Below are 18,309 nucleotides of genomic sequence, written 5' to 3' on the forward strand. Positions count from 1 at the left end.
TGCATGAAATGACAATGCCCAGATTCCAAGTTCATTTTCATGTCTGAGATAAGGAATATTAAATTCAGTGTCATAGCTGGGGTGTCCATGTGTCCCAGTTTTCCAGGGACAGTTCTCATTTATGTCTGTTGTTCTAGCATCTAATGTGGTTAGTGTTCCTTTCATAATTCCCAGATGGATGATAAATTATATGATTCCCCCTCATTATAGCTGATCCTAAATACTATTCCTAACTAGTTACTTCTGTGTTTTGTGTGAGTAACAGGAAAAAATATGAACAGCTTTAACTGTTAAACCACTTTAACACTTGAAGTGGTTTAATTTGGGGGATAATTCAAAATTATACATACTGTAAGTAGAAATTAATTTAAAGGTTAATTAGCCAGCTAATGTTAGGACTAAAAGTTGAAGACTTTATGCTAATTCATTTATATATTCATCAGAAATAACCAGTTTTCCATTAATTTTGATCAGCCAATTTCTTATATGTGAGAAGCACTCATTGGAATGAAACATTCAATTAGATATCTCTGTGTATCTGAAACATGTTCCTATACTCCAGATGCAAGATCTTAAAACACTAATTTCTTTCACTATTGCAATGAACTCTAGAGATAAATACCAAATCATTGTGTGACTATATGTATATAGTATACTTAGTATTCTGCAGTTAGTAAGTGAATAAGAGTCGTCACCTTGATCTTTTGGGTTGGGGTGGTTTGGGGGTGATAGAGTGTGTGTGTGTGTGTGTGTGTGTGTGTGTATGTGTGTGTGTGTGTGTGTAATTCAATAGCACTATATTTATTATCTGCACACAAAGACCCATGTTTGATCAGGTAATATATTCTCCCTTTGAGTATACTAATATTAAATGGGAAAAGGCTGCTTAGTTTTGTTCATGATGCTTGAAGAGAATTCTTACTCCTTAGTAGGCATTCTCTTAGTTCACACAGGTCAGAATATTGATATTAAAAGCAGTTTACCTCCCTCACTGCTGAGTCAAAGCTGCTCTCATGAATTTTTTAAGACTAGATAGTTTGCCTGTAATGTTTCTGTAAATACAGAGTCTGCTCCCTGTACTGTGAACTTATTTTCTGGCGTGTGTTTTATAATTGGTTCACTAGCACTAGAAGATGTGTTCCGTTTTGTCTGTAGGAATGGGAAGCATGCCCAATCTGTCCATGCCTCAGCCATTGCCTCCAGTCGCACCTATAGCAACACCCTTGTGCTCAGCGACTTCAGGGACCACCCTCCCTCCCTTAATGATGCCCGCTCCCCTGGTGCCTTCTGTTAGCACGTCATCGTTACCAAATGGAACCGCCAGTCTCATTCAGCCTTTATCCATTCCTTATTCTTCGTCAAGTAAGTACTTTATGTCTAATGAGTCACGGTTTCATGTAAAGAAAAAAAGTGTTATATTCACGTTCCAATAGATAAAAATTTTCCTTCATAATTTGTAATATTGTTTAGTGTGAACCTTTTTCATTTTTCTTTTTCTTTTCTTTCTTTCTTTTTTTCTTTTCTTTTTTTTTAGCATTGCCTCATACGTCATCTTACAGTCTGATGATGGGAGGATTTGGTGGTGCTAGTATACAGAAAGCCCAGTCTCTGATTGATTTAGGATCTAGTAGGTATGAATACTTGAAACTTTCAACTTTCTGTGCTTTCAATAAGGAGTATTTAACAAATGACTTTTTTTTAAAGCTCTGAACTTATCCAGGTTTTACTTTATAAAGGCCAAATGTAAATACTTAAGGTACATTTACTATATGTAACTCATATAAAATAATTTTTTTTATTTTTAGAATTACTAACTGCCTGTGGTATTTTACTTTTCCATATAAATTAAAAATATTCTGCTGTATTTTTAATCAGTCAGTTTTTTGCCCAGAGCTACATATTTTCCTTTAACAAATGTATATGTTTCTTAAAACATCTCATAATCCTTGTACATTATTAATTTCTTTCTTGAGCGAATTCTGCCGATTGAGTGTCCTTTAATTTCAGAAAACAAAAAAGCCTCAATGTTTATTCATCACCTCTTGTATAAGTCACAATGATACTTCTTAAAATTAAAAAAAAATTTTTCCAATTACAGTTGACATTCAATATTATATTAGTTTCAGGTGGACAGCATAGGGGCCAGACATCTATACAACTTACAAATTGACCCCCACAAGCCCAGCACCCCCCAACACCATACATAGTTATTACAATATTACTGACTGTATTCCCTATGCTGTACTTTATATCCCTGTGACCATTTTGTGACTGCCACTTTATATTTCTTAATCCGTTCACCTTTTTTACCCAGTCCCCCAAACCCCCTCCCACCTGGCAATCATCAGTTTGTTCTCTGTACCTATAACTTTGTTTCTGTTTTGTTTGTTTATTTTGTGTTTTAGATTCCACACATAAGTGAAATCATGTGGCATTTGTCTTTCTCTGACTTATTTCACTTAGCATAATTCCCACTAGGTCCATCCATGTTGTCTCACATGGCAAGATTTCATTCTTTTTTATGGCCGAGGAGTATTACATTATATACAGAGGGTGCCCCAAAAATGTATACACATGTTAAGAAAGGAAAAAACTGTATTAAAATTGTAATACTCAATATATACCAATAACAAATGATGAATGCAAGTTATGTGTATACATTTTTGGGGCACCCTTGGTATATGTACCACATCTTCTTTATTTAATCATCACACAATAATACCCTTTAAAGCAATGGCCTAGAAGAACGTTTTGTCTTTAGGAATGGGAAGCATGCCCAATCTGTCTATTGCTAGCTTAAACACTCACTGATTGTGTAACCTCATTTTTTCTTAACATCACTGAACCATAGTGATGTTTCTTATCATCACTGAGCCATCGTTTATAGTTTGCCCATCTAAAAGATGGAACAGTAATACCTTTTAAGTTTGTCATGAGGATTAGAAGTAATATTTGTAAAAGCCCCAGCACAATATGGGGCCTGGCACATAGTAAGTTCTTGATATATGATAGTTCTATACTTCCCATGGTATTTGCTTTCCTAAGCATAAGGATAATTGCTTGAAGTTTTTTCAGTATCAAATAAAAAAGCAATTACTACTGTAGTATAGAAAGTATGATTCTTAACATCTCTGCCTTATAAAGTTTAACTAAATGTATTTTGTTTAGTAACATAAAAATTTTAAATAAATTTTGTTATAGCTCAACTTCCTCAACTGCTTCACTCTCAGGGAACTCGCCCAAGACTGGGACCTCAGAGTGGGCAGTTCCTCAGCCTTCAAGATTAAAATATCGGCAAAAATTTAATAGTCTTGACAAAAGCATGAGTGGATACCTCTCAGGTAAGCAGCATATGGTGCTTAAGAATGTGAGAGAGTTCATATTTTTATATAGACTTCTATTGAAGAACTTTTATTTGAATTGGTACTTTGTAGCTTATCTAAAATTTTAACGTCCAAAAAAAATTTAGCAGGCATTGGAAAAATACAAATAATGTAAGTGGTATAAGAGTTCAAAATGGATATCATTTGATTGTTTCTTCAAAGTTCTTACAATCAAGTTGAGTATACAGATATGCACCCAGTTTTTTGGAAAAGGGATTTCTCCCTGGAGAAGATTAAACCTCATCCTCCAATGCAGTGAACAGAGAGCCTGACATGACAAGAGGGAGTATGTGGGACTTAGCCTCAGCTCAGTTCCCTGAGAGCCCCTTTCCTCACTGGGTCTTTTCTCTGCTTGCCCTTCGTAAAACCTCATGTGAGCATGGCTCACCCTCTAATGCTCCGACCCAAATGTAGCCATAAAACTTGACTTTAGATCCCCATAGAATATTTGAGTCCATGCTAGAACAACACCCAAACTTAGTAAATTGAGGATAGTGGAGGGGATGTAAACAGAGGGTAACAGGCAGCTAGAGTTCCCACTTTCTAACTTTCCCCTATCTTCACTCGGCAGTGAATTTCAATTTAGGCAGAGTAAAATAAGTGTTTAAAAATAATAGAGTTTAAAATGCTAGAGAACATAGAATGGGAGGTATTAATACTGACAAGATCAGATAAAACATAGGAAAGGAACATTTAAGCTTGATCATGAAAGAAAGAGTTAGAATTTGAACAGATGGAGATTGCAGGTGAGGGCATTTGAGGGTGACAGAGAAGAACCCTTAAGAGCAAAAATTACATGGCATGTTTAGAGAATGAGAAGTAATGTATGAAATAGGGGTGTGGGGTCTCTAGTCACACCATGGGGCAAGGGAGTGGTAAGATTTTTAGGAATTGATTAGACAAGCAAAAATGTAAGGTATTTTCTTTAAAGAATCATACTTATATGATAAAAGCATTTAAATAACAAGGAAATTAAGCACACAAAATTCAGGATAGTGGTTATCTCTTCTGGAGACATGGAGTTAAAGTCAGGGAACACAAGTAGATTCAAAGCATTTAGCAATGATCTAGTTCTTAAGTTGCGTGGTAGGTTCATGGGTGACTTTTATTATTACACTATACCTTACAAATACACTATATTTTTATATGTTTCAGATGTTATATAATAACTAATATTTTCTGTAATTTTATCAAGTTGTGTGAAACAAGGTATACTATATTTTAAGTAAACCTTTTTAAATTTTTTACATTTTAACCTCGCTAAAATTGAGATGTGTGTTACCATCAGTGGTGTGTTAACACTTTGTCATGGTTTAATGGCAATGTTCTTTACTTTCTTAGTGTTGCATAAAATAATGATGTGTCTTATAATTGATGGCATCTTAGATTCTATGAAATGTGGTATTCAAACATATTTGAGATCAATGTAAAGTCACGCTTCTCATTCTTTGAAAAATGAACTTGTTTGGAATTTACATTTTGCATTAAAGAAGTTTCTTTTTTCATATTAACAAAAGTGGACTAAAATGACATGTACAAAAATGTTCATGGCAACTTCATTCAACACATTTTAAAAGGAAACAGGCTAAATGTCCATCAACAGGAGAATGGATAAATAAATAGTGGTGTATTTCTATAACAGAATATTGAACAGCAATAAAAACGAATGAACTGCTGACACTTGCAACAACATGGATGCATTTCACAGATACTGTATTGAATGAAGCCTGGCACAAAAGATCCATCCTATTTAACCCATGTATATGAAGCTGGAGAACAGGAAGCCTCATTGGTGGTGATAAAAATCAGAGGAGTGTAGTTACTCTGTTGGGATGGGGCTGTGTGCAGACCTGGGGTTCTGGAAACATGCTGTCTCTTGACAGAGGTGTTGGTTGCATGTGTGCATCCCTGTGTAAAAACTCATCAAGCAGTACACTTTAGATTAGTACACTTTACGTAAGTACTCCAAACATATAGTATAAACAAAGGTGGGTTTGTGTTGGAATATGAAGGAAATGGTCCTCTCATGTTACTTTATTTGTATATGCCACATTATCTGAAGGTTGCGTATTGTGTTGTTTTTAGAGAATGTCGTTATTCTTAGACCTACAAGAGTAAAGCTTTATATCCATAGTTAAGGGGAGGATTGATTTTCTTTGAAAAGAGAAGTTATCTGGTGTCCTGAAACTGAGCCTGAGCCCCAGGTGTGTGAGGATGGGGCTCACCTACTTACATGTTATATTTTGTTTAATGAATGTTGGCGGTCTTTTTCCTTTTGTTCTTCCTCTCTTCTTTCCCCTAAATCTCAGTTATGATTTATTTAGATTAATTCATTGACTCGCATATTTCCTGCACTCAGTCACATATCTTCCAGGCACTCGGAGGCACTGGAATGCAAAGAGGAGGAAGACATAGCCCATATCTTTGAAGAGCCATAGAAATAAGTCACATAATCACAGAATTTGATTAGTGGTTTGAAAGTGTTATGATTAATATAGATGAGAAAGTGAGTAACTCTGAGGCTATAAGACAGTTTCACAGAAGAGATACATTTGGCTAGATCTTAGAGGGTAGACTACCGGGTAGAAAATGAATGGCCTGGCATTATAGACACAGGAAATAGGACGTCCAAAGGATTGGCAGACCAGCATTGTCCATATTCAAGTGAGCTTTTCTTAGTGAAGTACTCCGCTGGCTCTCTGCAGCCCTTTGTATTATTCAGACTTTGCCTACACATATTTAAGCCTTCCATCAGGATGCTTTTAACCATTCACCTGCCTCCCCTTCTTCCTCCTGTTTGTTCTGTTTCCTAATGCTAAGGGATCTCTTCTGTTATCTTTGTCCAAGAGCTGAGACATTAGTTATTGACCGTTTTTTTAGGTTTGAAATAACCTTCCATTTCTTTCTATTGGAAGAATCCTCCTTTTAACACAAAAACGTCCTCAAAGCTCACTTCCATCTGACACCTACTGAGGAGTAATTAGTTGGGTGAGGCTCTGAGCTTTTTCCAGTGTTTCCTTATGTGATTCCTATTAAATGGCTAAACAAAAAGATTAAAAAAGATTATAAAGTTACGTAAACATTTAATTGCATGTTATGATACGTGGCATATTTGTACTTGTTTCATAAAGTGTGTGCAGCTTTAACTATCCAGACCTCTGTTCAAAGCTCAGTGAAACATTGGGTTTTGCAGCATATGTGCTGCGTTTGTTGGGGGAGCAGTTGCTGGAGGAGAGTTGGCAGACGTCCTGCTTTCTTCTGTGTGGAGCTGTTAGGATTAACCTTGCCTCTGGATGAACCCAGAGTAGGGTCTGGCTCTTCTGGTCTCAGGCCTCGCTCACCTTCGAGTGGGCGATGCAGCAGCTGCCCTACTGACTAGAGACTTTCCCTAGAGAAGCCACGTGATTTCATCTGTGGTCAGAAAGTCAGTCTGGCTCCTCATCAGGAGAGAATGTTCCTCTGAAGCAGACAGGGATTTTCTGTTCTGGAATATACTCACTGAAGATCAGGAAGCCTGTTACAGAAACATATTTTTGTTTTCTCACTGAGGAAGAGGAAAGTTGAACGGTTTACTATACATAGAAAGCAGTCAATGAATGTTAGCTATTATTACTATCAGATGCTATCATGTAAGTCCCCATTGCCCCTTAGATAGAGGAGAACTTTCAGTTACAACTTCATTCATCACTTTAGCAAATATTTATTAAGCATCTATGTACTGACCATGGAGGATACATTAGTGAGTAAAGCGGTCAAAGTTTTTGTCTTTAGAAGTTAGCATACTAAGGGAAAACGTTCCATTATAAACTGTGATGTGAGATATGAAGGAAGCAAGCAGGATGTGTATTGGATGTAGGGTGGACAGAGAAGACCTTTCCGAGAAGGTGACATTAAACTGCAACTTAAGGGGTGAGAAGGACGCAGACGTGCAATTAGGTAGAATTGTAGGACTTGATGTTGGATGTGGGTGGACAGGAGAGGGACAGATCGAAGGTCACTTTTTTATTTCTGGCTTGAGCCACTGGATGGACAGTGATGCCATTGATAAAGAAGGGAAGACTGAGGGTAGTGGTTTGGGTGAAGATTAGGAAGAGGATTGTAGATGGGGATTGAGAGAGTCGTTTTATACTTTGGTTTGAGATGCTTGTGAAATACATAAGTAGATTTTTCAGTTGCATATAGAAATCTAAACTTAGAGGAGAGATTTGGGCTGGGGATGTACATTTGGGAATCATTAGCCTCGAGATGCTATTTCAAGTCGTACAAATGGATATGAACTCACAGAAAAGAGTGCCCAGGACAGATCCTTGGGGAATGCCCACATTTACAAGTCATGTAGAAGAGGGAGAGTAGAGGCAAAGGAATGATTAGAGAGATAAGAGAACATCTGAAAATGCTAAGGAACTGTGCTTTGAGTTTTACTGGGTGTACAAGGAAGCCCCAGAACTTGGCCTCTAATACCTGCTGTGCCAGTGGCTTGGCCCTTCCCGTTAGTCAGTTGTGTACTATTTTCTTCTGAAAGGAAAGGGGAAGCATTTGGCTCCACTAATTCTAGATTTTAAACTCCTTGGGGGCAGGGAATGTGTTTGTTTTGATTACTACTGAAGGCTCAGTGCCTGGCACATGGTAGAAACTGATGTTAAAATTAAAAGTTCAGGATAGCAGCAGTGTTGTTTTCAGGTATAGTTATTATATTTAGGTTTGCATAACTTTAAAGAAGCTAAAGAATTTTCTTTTTTTTTATGGTTTTCCCACTCTACCAGGTTTTCAAGCTAGAAATGCCCTTCTTCAGTCAAATCTTTCTCAAACTCAGCTAGCTACTATTTGGTGAGTTTGTCCATTAATTATGATTTTTAACTGTACATCCTTTATTATAAGAAGAATATTGTTTCTGTAAAAGTTTGTGACTCAAAGATGATCTGTAAAAGCAGCCAATTGAAAGTTAATATGTGTACAACTTTGAAAGCAAATAAAATTGTGCAAAATGTTATTCTTGAGAATTTGGCATTTAATTATTTTATAAATAAAACTAATTTGCTTTTATACAATGCCTCCTATGAAGAATTGGAGAATATCTCATTTTTAATGCAGAACTAAATGTGATTTCATAAGTGAATTAACCATGGAACAAGACAAGCCACCTTTTCAGATGGAGTATTTTACTTTCTATTTCAAAGTTTCTTCTCTCTTTTTTGTGATATGAGATTAAACGTGAAAATTAGCTCACTTTTCTGTATCTGTTTACATTTCAATAAAATATGTTATCCTAGCTGTTTTACTGTCATTATTCTTGCTATAAAAATAAAAAAATTGAACTCTTGTGAAAATATTTTGCTCCCAATAGACTTTCTTTCTAAGTTGTGAATTTTCACATTTTCTTTAGGACTCTGGCTGACATTGATGGTGATGGACAGCTGAAAGCTGAAGAGTTTATCCTTGCTATGCACCTCACTGACATGGCCAAAGCTGGGCAGCCATTGCCCCTGACTTTGCCTCCTGAGCTGGTCCCTCCATCTTTTAGGTGAGCGCCTCTGGAGGTGGAGAGGGGTGGTGTGGATCACTTGGCAGACATGATTATTACTTTGGGATTTCCTCCAGTTTAGTGGAGAGTTAAACATTTGCACTGCCATTCACTTTTGGTATTTAATGAATTACACGAGGAAGAAGTAGATACAGAAGTAGGTATGTTTTCACTGTTTCAGATAAGGAAACTTGTGACTTAAGTGATTAAGTGTAAACTTACCCAAGAAGAGAGATGACTGAAACATGATTTGAATCCAGGTCTCTCTGGCTTGACAAGCCATATGTTGCTGTACATTGTAACTACAAACCATACTGGGTTTTAAGTATCTTTAATAGTATATTCTAAATATTAAATTGCTTTAGTCATTAGCAGTCTATATAGTCTTGTCGAAAAATTTCCAGACTGCATTATGCGAAATTTGTTTGTTTGCTTTTCTTAGAGGAGGAAAGCAAATTGATTCCATTAATGGAACTCTACCTTCATATCAGAAAATGCAAGAAGAGGAACCTCAGAAAAAATTACCAGGTAATATTGAGTGTCTAAGTTTATAGTGATTCTCTTAAATGTTACCTTGAAATATAAATGAATATTTAAAAATTTTACATTCCTAATATGTTATATGCTATACGAGAAATTATTAATATTTGGTGAAGGGGATGGATTTTTACTTCAATAAAATTAAGATTGTCAAAATTAAGAGAGTATGTAGAAAGAAGTGACAGTGTGTATGTGTTTGGTAAGAGTGTGTATATTAGATATCCTAATTAAAGTGTTTTTCCCACTTTAAGAAAAATTGCTAAGGCAAGTTTTGTGATGAAATCTTTAGCTTTAAAGTTTAGATATTGGTTGAAACAGTGCATGCGTAGATAGTTTAAAATGTCAAAAAGTTAATGACATATGCGTATATCAAATAAAATAAATATAGAACCACCCTGCTCTGGTTGTCCTTGAAGACAATGCGGAGAAAAATGTTGAAAAGTATTTTTATTGGCAGGAATAGTAAATTATTTCTCTCTTGGGTGGATTCAAACTCAGAAATTTGTTTTCTAAAATTGACTATTCTTTATTTACATGAGTTAAAATTATCCTGAGGAGACGTATCCAAAGAGGAATAGCACTCAAAGGGTCACAAGGCACGAGTTATGTTGAAGCTGGATTGCAGGCTCTGTGGGCTCTTAGTTAATGTGTGAGAATGCTGACAATACACCTTCTGTAGTTACTTTTGAGGACAAGCGGAAAGCCAATTACGAGCGAGGGAACATGGAACTGGAGAAGCGACGCCAGGTCCTGATGGAGCAGCAGCAGCGGGAGGCAGAACGTAAAGCCCAGAAAGAAAAGGAAGAGTGGGAACGAAAACAGAGAGAATTACAAGAGCAAGAATGGAAGAAACAACTTGAATTAGAAAAACGCTTGGAGAAGCAGAGGGAATTGGAGAGACAACGGGAAGAAGAAAGGAGAAAAGAGATAGAAAGACGAGAGGTTGTTTTTAAGTTGTTTTATTTCTTAAAGTCATTCCATTTATAATAAGTGGCTACATTTCATTTGATAAAAAATTGTTTTTGTCGTGCCTTTTCCTCTGCATCATTCATTCATACTTATTTTGTACAGATCTGAAACTTACTTATGAGGGGTTTTCAGGGCCGATAAATATTAGAGAAAGCATGTCTGCAGATGACATCTCAACCAGGGGAAGGTTGGTTGCCAAGCTGAGTTGAGTGAGGATCTAAGGTTAATGAGCCAGAGGAAGGAGTCAACTTGATCAGGTGAGCTTAGGATCCAGAGTAAGAGACCAAGGAATTGGGGAGGCAGAAAGTTGTGGTGGGGGTCAAAGGTCTAGAGAGGAATCGAGGCTGGGCTTGCACAGGTCATCGGGATAAATAGTGTTGTGTGGGGTCCCTAGGAGGACTAGCTGTGTTTTAAAGGGCTGGGCATAGAGCACAGTAAATTATAGTGGCCCTGAAATAATATGAATAGAAGTTGTTTTCTTCCCTGGTACCAGAATATGTTCTTTTAACATTTATATTCATGAAATCATCCTTTCCTTTTGTTTATTAAGAAAAAAGTAACTGCAACAAGAAGAGGGTCCTGTGACTCAAATCAGAAAGTCTGGTGCATGAAGTCACTTTTGTGGAAATGATGTGCTGTTTTAGGCCCCTTGATAGAACTAGATTTGCCCAGTTAGTCTTAGGCACTCACACCCACTAAGTGCTAGATGCTGTCTCACTTTTATCTTTGTCCTCCCATCAGTTTTTGAATGATGCAAAATCGTACATTTAAAAGTTAACTTTAATTCATTATTTTCAGGCAGCAAAACAGGAACTTGAAAGACAGCGTCGTTTAGAGTGGGAGAGAATTCGTAGACAGGAGCTTCTCAATCAAAGGAATAGAGAACAAGAAGAAATTGTCCGGTTAAACTCTAAGAAGAAGAGTCTTCATCTCGAGTTGGAAGCACTGGTACAGCTCAAGTTTAAGTGAAATTTATCTGAATGATGCTGGAGTTACCTGTTGATAAATGTCATTGTTTTTAAAATCTACCTCATGAGTACTTTATGTTTTAATGTAGCCAAACAGTTAAATTTTCATATGTGCCTTTTAACTGAACAGTATAGTTGACTAAAAAAGGATAGTGACTTAATATACTGAGAATTACGTGTGGTCTCCGTTCAGATGCTGATAAACCATGTACTCTTGGGCAAGACATTTCCCTTCTCTGTGCCTTATTTGCCCACATAAGTTGTGCTAGTTCAGCAATTTTCAGTTTTCACACTGGTCTCTGGAACATCGCCTCCAGAGGGATAAGCAGAAGGTGGGAGAGGGGACGTCATGGTGGCAGACAGTGCTCTTCTCTCCCCAGTTCTTCCCACACTTCCCATCAGAGAAGCTCCACATTTATCTGCTTTATGTTTACTGACTTTTTACCTAAGATTTGCTTGGAAAAAAAGGTTTCTACTGCTAAGGAGAAAAAATTATTTGAAACTGCTGACCTAAATGATCTCTTACGATTCCTTCCAGTTCTGAGGACTATGGTTATTAGCTAATATCTGCCACTATACTTATTATTAGTTTTTGCACCTCAAATGTCAGAGGGTCAGGTTGTTAAAATACTTTGTTTGACGTGCAAGGTGAGAAGATCTAAACGGCCTGGGTAAGGCATACTATTCTACTGTGACCCAGAATCCCATAAGTCTGATCTGATAGTGTAGTAAGGTTTTGCAAAAATGAGTGTGTAGCCAGGTGGTAGAGCCAAATTTAGATCTTATTTAATTGTATTGTAACATTTTATTTGGTTGATGATTTGAATTACATTTTTAAAATTATCACAATATTTTTCATCAGAAAGGTAACTGTTGTATATTTTCAAATGGATGTGAAAGCATACACAATTATTAATCATGCCGTGGTAATACGAAACAGGCCTAAACACCTTTAGCTTCTTTGTGTAACTAATTGGATATCTGTCTGAACCATCATCTTGACTATATATTTTTCCTTAAAAATAAAATGGGAGACCTTAAGATTGATTGTCTTTCCCCCAAGAACTGGGGTAATACATCAATCAAGCTCTAGCATAGATTATTGTGCCGAGTCTGAAAAGGTCCAGAGCCTGCACTTACACATACGGAAGATAATAACGTGAGCTCTAGGCTAGACATAGCATATTCCTTTTAGCGTGTATTTCTCAAATACGAAATTTTGATTATCAGTGATTTATAACCAGGTGTCTCATTTCTCCTCACCCTACTGTATTAGTTTGCTAAGGCTGCCATAACAAAATACCATAGAGCAGGTGGCTTAAACAACACAAATTTATTTTCTCACAGTTCTGGAGGCTGTAAGTCCAAGATCAAGTTGTTTGTAGGTTTGGTTTTTTTTTGAGGCCTCTCTCCTTCGATGGCTGCCTTCTTGCTGTGTCATTATATGGTCTTTCCTCTGCCCATGTATCTCTGGTGTCTCTTTTGTGTCCAAATTTTCTCTTCTTATAAGGACACCAGTCAGATTGGATTAAGGCCCATCAATATGACCTCATTTAACCCTTAATTACCTCTTTAAAGGCCGTTTCTCCAAATACAGTCACATTCTGAGGTACTGGGGGTTAGGACATAACATGAATTTTGGGGGGGACACAATTTGGCCCATAATACTTTACCCTTCTTAGCCTCCACTGACAGTCCCTGCTCTCTGTTTTTTCTCTTTTTCCCTACTTCTAAGAAGAAGGGGAAAGGAATATTGTTACAGGAAAAGAGAATTATGGCCAAAAGGCCATCCTAGACATTGTTTGATTAGAGGAAATTAGATAGCAATATTGAGGGTAAAAATAGAAGCTCAGAAAAGGTAATGCTAAATGCCACATGCAAAATTTATTCCTCCTCATTGTTCTTTGAGATTGTCTCTATTTTGATGTTGTAAATTATTACCTCAGTGCTGAACTCAGAAAAAAATTCAGTGTGTTATATTTGTGCTTTTTCATCTTAACATGTGGGGTCTTGTGCCCTGAGAATGATACATTTCCTGCTAACAACTCTCTTGAGTCAAAAGATATAACTCTCAAACAAAACATACTCCACTTGGTTTTAGACTCAGACTGAGTATAAAGTCTGAGACATTTATCTCAGACTGAGTATAAATGACCTTTAAAAATTTAAATAAAAATTTTATTTTCCTGGTAAGAATATTCTCTATTAGCATTTTATGTTACCATATATTTATACGTTCTTCCTATAGAATGGCAAACATCAGCAGATATCAGGCAGACTTCAAGATGTCCGACTCAGAAAGCAAACTCAAAAGACTGAGCTGGAAGTTCTGGATAAGCAGTGTGACCTGGAAATCATGGAAATCAGGCAGCTCCAACAAGAACTTCAGGTAAGCCCTTTGCCGCTAAATTGTCCTTAAACATGAGCAGTTATTAATAATTCTTTCTAATAAAATGGTTTTGGGTTTTGGAGCCACGAACCCCTCTGTAAATATAGATATAAATATATACAATCTTGTATGTAGTATTAGAAAGCTCATAGACCCACTAAAATTCTGCAAGACGTCTGGTTAAGTTCTGCTTAATATTTATACGTTAATGGTCATTTATGATTTTAAGTTTTTAGTAAATAAATACACATATACATATGCACGTGCGTGCACACACACACACCTAAACTAGATTATTGCTACTACTTTTAAGAAATTTTTCCTATCATTACTTTTTTAAGAATTGTGGTGAGAATGTCGAATATGTCCCCTCAGGGACCTGGTAATTCTGTTCTTTATTTGTGCCTTAGGATCTAGTTCAGTCACTACAGTTTGCAGAATAAGGACTCTGGAAGCGTTCTGTACATCTAGAGTCCTCATACCAAATTTCTCCTTCTGTATGGATTCATAATTAATCAGTTTTTTCACTTTGTCACAGTTGATATAGGCTAAGGCCAAATATTATTTCCTGTCTGATTTAAATCTGCTTCCCTAGTTATCCCTGAGTTTTCAGTCCCCCTTAGATATACACGTATTCATTCTGGAGTGTTGTGGCCCGCTTACACAGACCATTTAGCACAGATATCAAAGGCGCCTCTTAGCCTGGGCCCGTTGTCATCCATCAGTCTGCTGAAAGTTGTAAGGTGTCCAGGTATAGCCATTAACAAAGACTTCATTCACCACCTTTTAATTTCAGCCATAACTGGATTTATGTGTACTTCCGTTCTAATTTATTCATAAGTTGTAAGTAGTTTACCACTACATATTATTCCTATATTGTTTCAAGAGTGATTAAATCATGTTTTGAAGTTTTCAAAAAATTCGCAGACATTACACCGTTTTAATCAGCACTATTTTTTTTTTATAAGGAATATCAAAATAAGCTTATCTATTTGGTACCTGAGAAGCAATTACTAAATGAAAGAATTAAAAACATGCAGCTCGGTAACACACCTGGTAAGTCTCTAAGGTTTGTTTTGTCATTTTATTCTTTTCTGAATGACTGTATCAGTCATATTCTGTTACTTGTTAAAATAGCATTATTCTGTTATAAATAGCATGCATTGGCTATAGTTAAAAATTTCAAATTAATGTGAAAACTATCACAGATATTAGAGTATTTTAATAGTAAAAAGTATATAAAAATAAAATAGGTAATAATTATGGTATGTCTTCCTATCTTGGTAAGATTTTTATTCATGTATTTCAAATATCAATCAAATAAAATGTTAGACTACAATTAAACAAGATCTAGGTTTGGCTCTAACACAAAGCTGTATGTGCATTTGGGTAAAATTCTGCACTAATTGTAAAGAACTGTTTGGGAGAAGACTTTACCATGAGACCAAACCTGTGGGATATAGGGTGACAGTGTGCAGTAGTGATGGGCCTAAGCACAACCACACCTTTTATATTAACTAGCTCTGTGATTCGTATAAAGAATTTTACCAGCTTGGCTGTCTGACACCTGTGGAACAAAATATTCTAAGATAATTTTTAGAATGTAATATTTTTCTTGATTTTCCAACCAAAAAACTGAAAAAACAAAAAAAAATCTGTACATTGGATAGCATTGCCAATAACAATGTAGCAGAAAAGTTTATTTAAAGAAAACTCAATCTTCAAATGTTGTGTTAGAACTAGCTAAAGTATCCTAAATGTTGAGTATCTGTCAGTCTTTCCATTCCAGGGCTCTTTATTACACTTTTGGCTATTCAGAAGGTCCAGTTAATAGCATCCCTCTTTTTTGCCTACATTCTGAACAAATTGAGAAATAAGGCAAAGGAGCAAGACATATGAGAGACCAAACTGTCACCTTATGTTGATAAAGCTGGTACCAGACAACGTGGCTTATCTGTGAGCGGTTCAGCTGCATGTGTAAAACATTGAGTGCATGAGCAGTAGAATGCAGGTTTCCTCTGGGCAGTTCAATCTCAAGAAAGCAAGGGATGGCAAGTGCCTACACTATGTATGCCAGGTCATTATCTTGAGTTCACCACCTAGTGAACGGAGTGGAAAGAAGCTCGCAATATTGTGCTAGTAAAGGGCCCTTGACTACAGGAAAGAAATACCAGGCACAGAGACATTCACTCTTGTGAACTACTCTTATTATGTCTCCCAATTCCACCGCTATGGTCTGTTCATGTCTCTTCCCAGACAGTTTTCCTTGTACATGATTCTTTCTTTGGCTGGTCAGAGTATATCAGCTCCACCTCACCCCTCCACAGGCATTCCAGGGGCAGGACAAGCCAGCCCTCCTGTTCTGTGCAGTGGCAGGAAGTATATCATCATCCTCGGCATTGTTAGTATTTGGATTATGAATACTATATGGAATGTAGAATACCTCTTACCGGGGATGTGGTAGAGCTACTCTTTCTCTGTGGAATGTGATCCAATGCAGCTGTTATTTATCTATCTGTCATCTATCTGTCTGTCTGTCTGTCCGTCCATCCATCCATCCATCCATCCATCCATCCATCCATCCATCCATCCTATAGTCCAGTTCAAAATAGGAAACTTTTGTTCAGAATTTGTAAAGTGCACTTTATCCCTTAGCTTCCTCTCTCCATTACAGTTACCGTTTAAGATTATCAGCCATGTGCCAGGCACCATGCTAGGTAGTTTTCATGCAAGGCTCATAATACCAGCATGGGTCAGGGAGCTGTGTCCGACATAGCTAAACTGAGACAACAATGGCTTGAACTGGAATGTGTGGCGGGGGGGGGGGGGGGGGAGTGGAAAAAGGGGAAAAAAGAAGAATTAGGAGCTTTTACAAATCAGAAGTTCAGACAACCCAATAAGAAAAAAAAATGGGCAAAGAATGATATGAGGCAATTCAAGATGATAGCCAATAGACATATAAATGGATGTTATTTGATTTCAATAGTTATCAAGAAAATGCAAATTAAAATAAGATTTTTTTTTTTGCCAGTTAGCAACATTGAAAAACAATTGATAATATTCAGCTTTGCTGAGCATATGCAGAAGTAGGTGCTTTGGTGTCATTATATATTGGTACAGCTCTTTGGAAGGGCAGTTTGGCAGTTTCTGTCAGAATTTAAAGTGTTCAGATCTTTTTACGTGGCCGTTCTTTCACTTCCTACCCTTATAAAATGCTTTCATATGTGCACCAAAATGTATGTACAAGGATATTTATTGCAGAATTTGTATGTAATAGTAGAAAATTAGAGACAACCTGAATGCCAGTCAAAAAGGGAATAGGTACATAAATTATGGAATAACCGTAATGTAGATTGCCATGGAGCGGTTTTAAAGAATGAACTAGATTTATGTGAACTTGATTGATAAGATGTGTTAATAAATTTAAAACAAGTTACTAAGCAATGTAGACAGTGTGATCACATTAAAACCCCATGGAAATGTAGATTATACATGTATCTAAAAATAAATGCCCATGAGGGGAATAAGCTGAGGGTTGAGATGAAGGGGACTTTTTCACCTTTTACTCTATATGCTTCATTTTATTTAAATTTTATACTAGATTTATGTAATTTTAAGTACAGTAAAGTTTTAAATATGTATTTAGGTAATAAGATTGCTATTTTAATTGATTGTAGATGATGCAGATTACATTACATCTAGTTTCTCCATCCCTGCCTGAATATATAAGAAAAGATATTATAAAAGAAGCTCTCGTTCTTACCTCCTGAAATAACATTACTAAATAACCCAGTATTAGTTTTTGAATACTTGCTGTGACTATTCTTGAAAGCACTAAGAATAAATAGAAAGTTACTTGAACAGTACCTGCTATTAATTATTTACTGTGGGACGAACTCTGTACTAATGGCTTTATATCCATCACCTCGTAATGCCCACTGTATAGAGGGAGAGCCTGAGGACTGGTGAAACACCTTCCCCAAGTGGAGTGTCACTTCATGTCCTGGTACTTTAGAGTACAGAACAATGCTTACTACATTTCCATATGAGTACCTTCCCAGAATAGGATCTGAAAAGGGGAAATGACCGCTGAGTTTTTTCTTTCTAGCTGACCCACAAGATGCATGTACATGCTTTGTCTTTCGCTAGTTACACCAATTTGACCAGACAGTAATTGTCAATTACTGGTAATGACATTTCTAACAAATGTAAACTGCCTAATGTTTGTATTTCAGATTTAGGGATGGGTTTACTTCATAAAAAATCACTGGAAAAAGAAGAATTATGCCAAAGACTTAAAGAACAGTTAGATGCTCTTGAAAAAGAAACTGCATCTAAGCTATCAGAAATGGATTCATTTAACAATCAACTAAAGGTATTTATCTTGTATTACATTCATTTTTAGTTACCTGTCTTCTACCTTCCTTATTTTGGTTTAATAGAATGAATAACTGAAGCTGTTATTTTTATATGCAGTACATTTTCATAATTTATTTTATATGTTAAGCTATACCAGAATAGCAAGATTGTTTTTAATGT

General features: G+C 36.4%; 1 protein-coding gene across 7 annotated transcripts in view; it reads left to right on the plus strand.

Annotated features, from left to right (window-relative positions):
• ITSN2 (intersectin 2) overlaps positions 1 to 18,309 on the plus strand; it is a 122,382-nt gene that overhangs the window by 40,130 nt on the left and 63,943 nt on the right. For all 7 annotated transcript variants that reach the window (XM_088796257.1, XM_088796258.1, XM_088796259.1 and 4 more), the window contains 11 exons: positions 1,156 to 1,362; positions 1,535 to 1,631; positions 3,202 to 3,341; positions 8,147 to 8,210; positions 8,767 to 8,904; positions 9,347 to 9,432; positions 10,124 to 10,386; positions 11,212 to 11,361; positions 13,630 to 13,770; positions 14,739 to 14,826; positions 18,006 to 18,145. In XM_088796257.1, coding sequence (XP_088652383.1) covers positions 1,156 to 1,362; positions 1,535 to 1,631; positions 3,202 to 3,341; positions 8,147 to 8,210; positions 8,767 to 8,904; positions 9,347 to 9,432; positions 10,124 to 10,386; positions 11,212 to 11,361; positions 13,630 to 13,770; positions 14,739 to 14,826; positions 18,006 to 18,145 — 1,514 coding nt within the window. The remainder of the gene's footprint in view (positions 1 to 1,155; positions 1,363 to 1,534; positions 1,632 to 3,201; positions 3,342 to 8,146; positions 8,211 to 8,766; positions 8,905 to 9,346; positions 9,433 to 10,123; positions 10,387 to 11,211; positions 11,362 to 13,629; positions 13,771 to 14,738; positions 14,827 to 18,005; positions 18,146 to 18,309) is intronic.

This window comes from Rhinolophus sinicus, chromosome 2 (assembly GCF_057876585.1).
Source record: "Rhinolophus sinicus isolate RSI-liver-muscle chromosome 2, RSI-T2T, whole genome shotgun sequence".
NCBI lineage: Eukaryota > Metazoa > Chordata > Mammalia > Chiroptera > Rhinolophidae > Rhinolophus > Rhinolophus sinicus.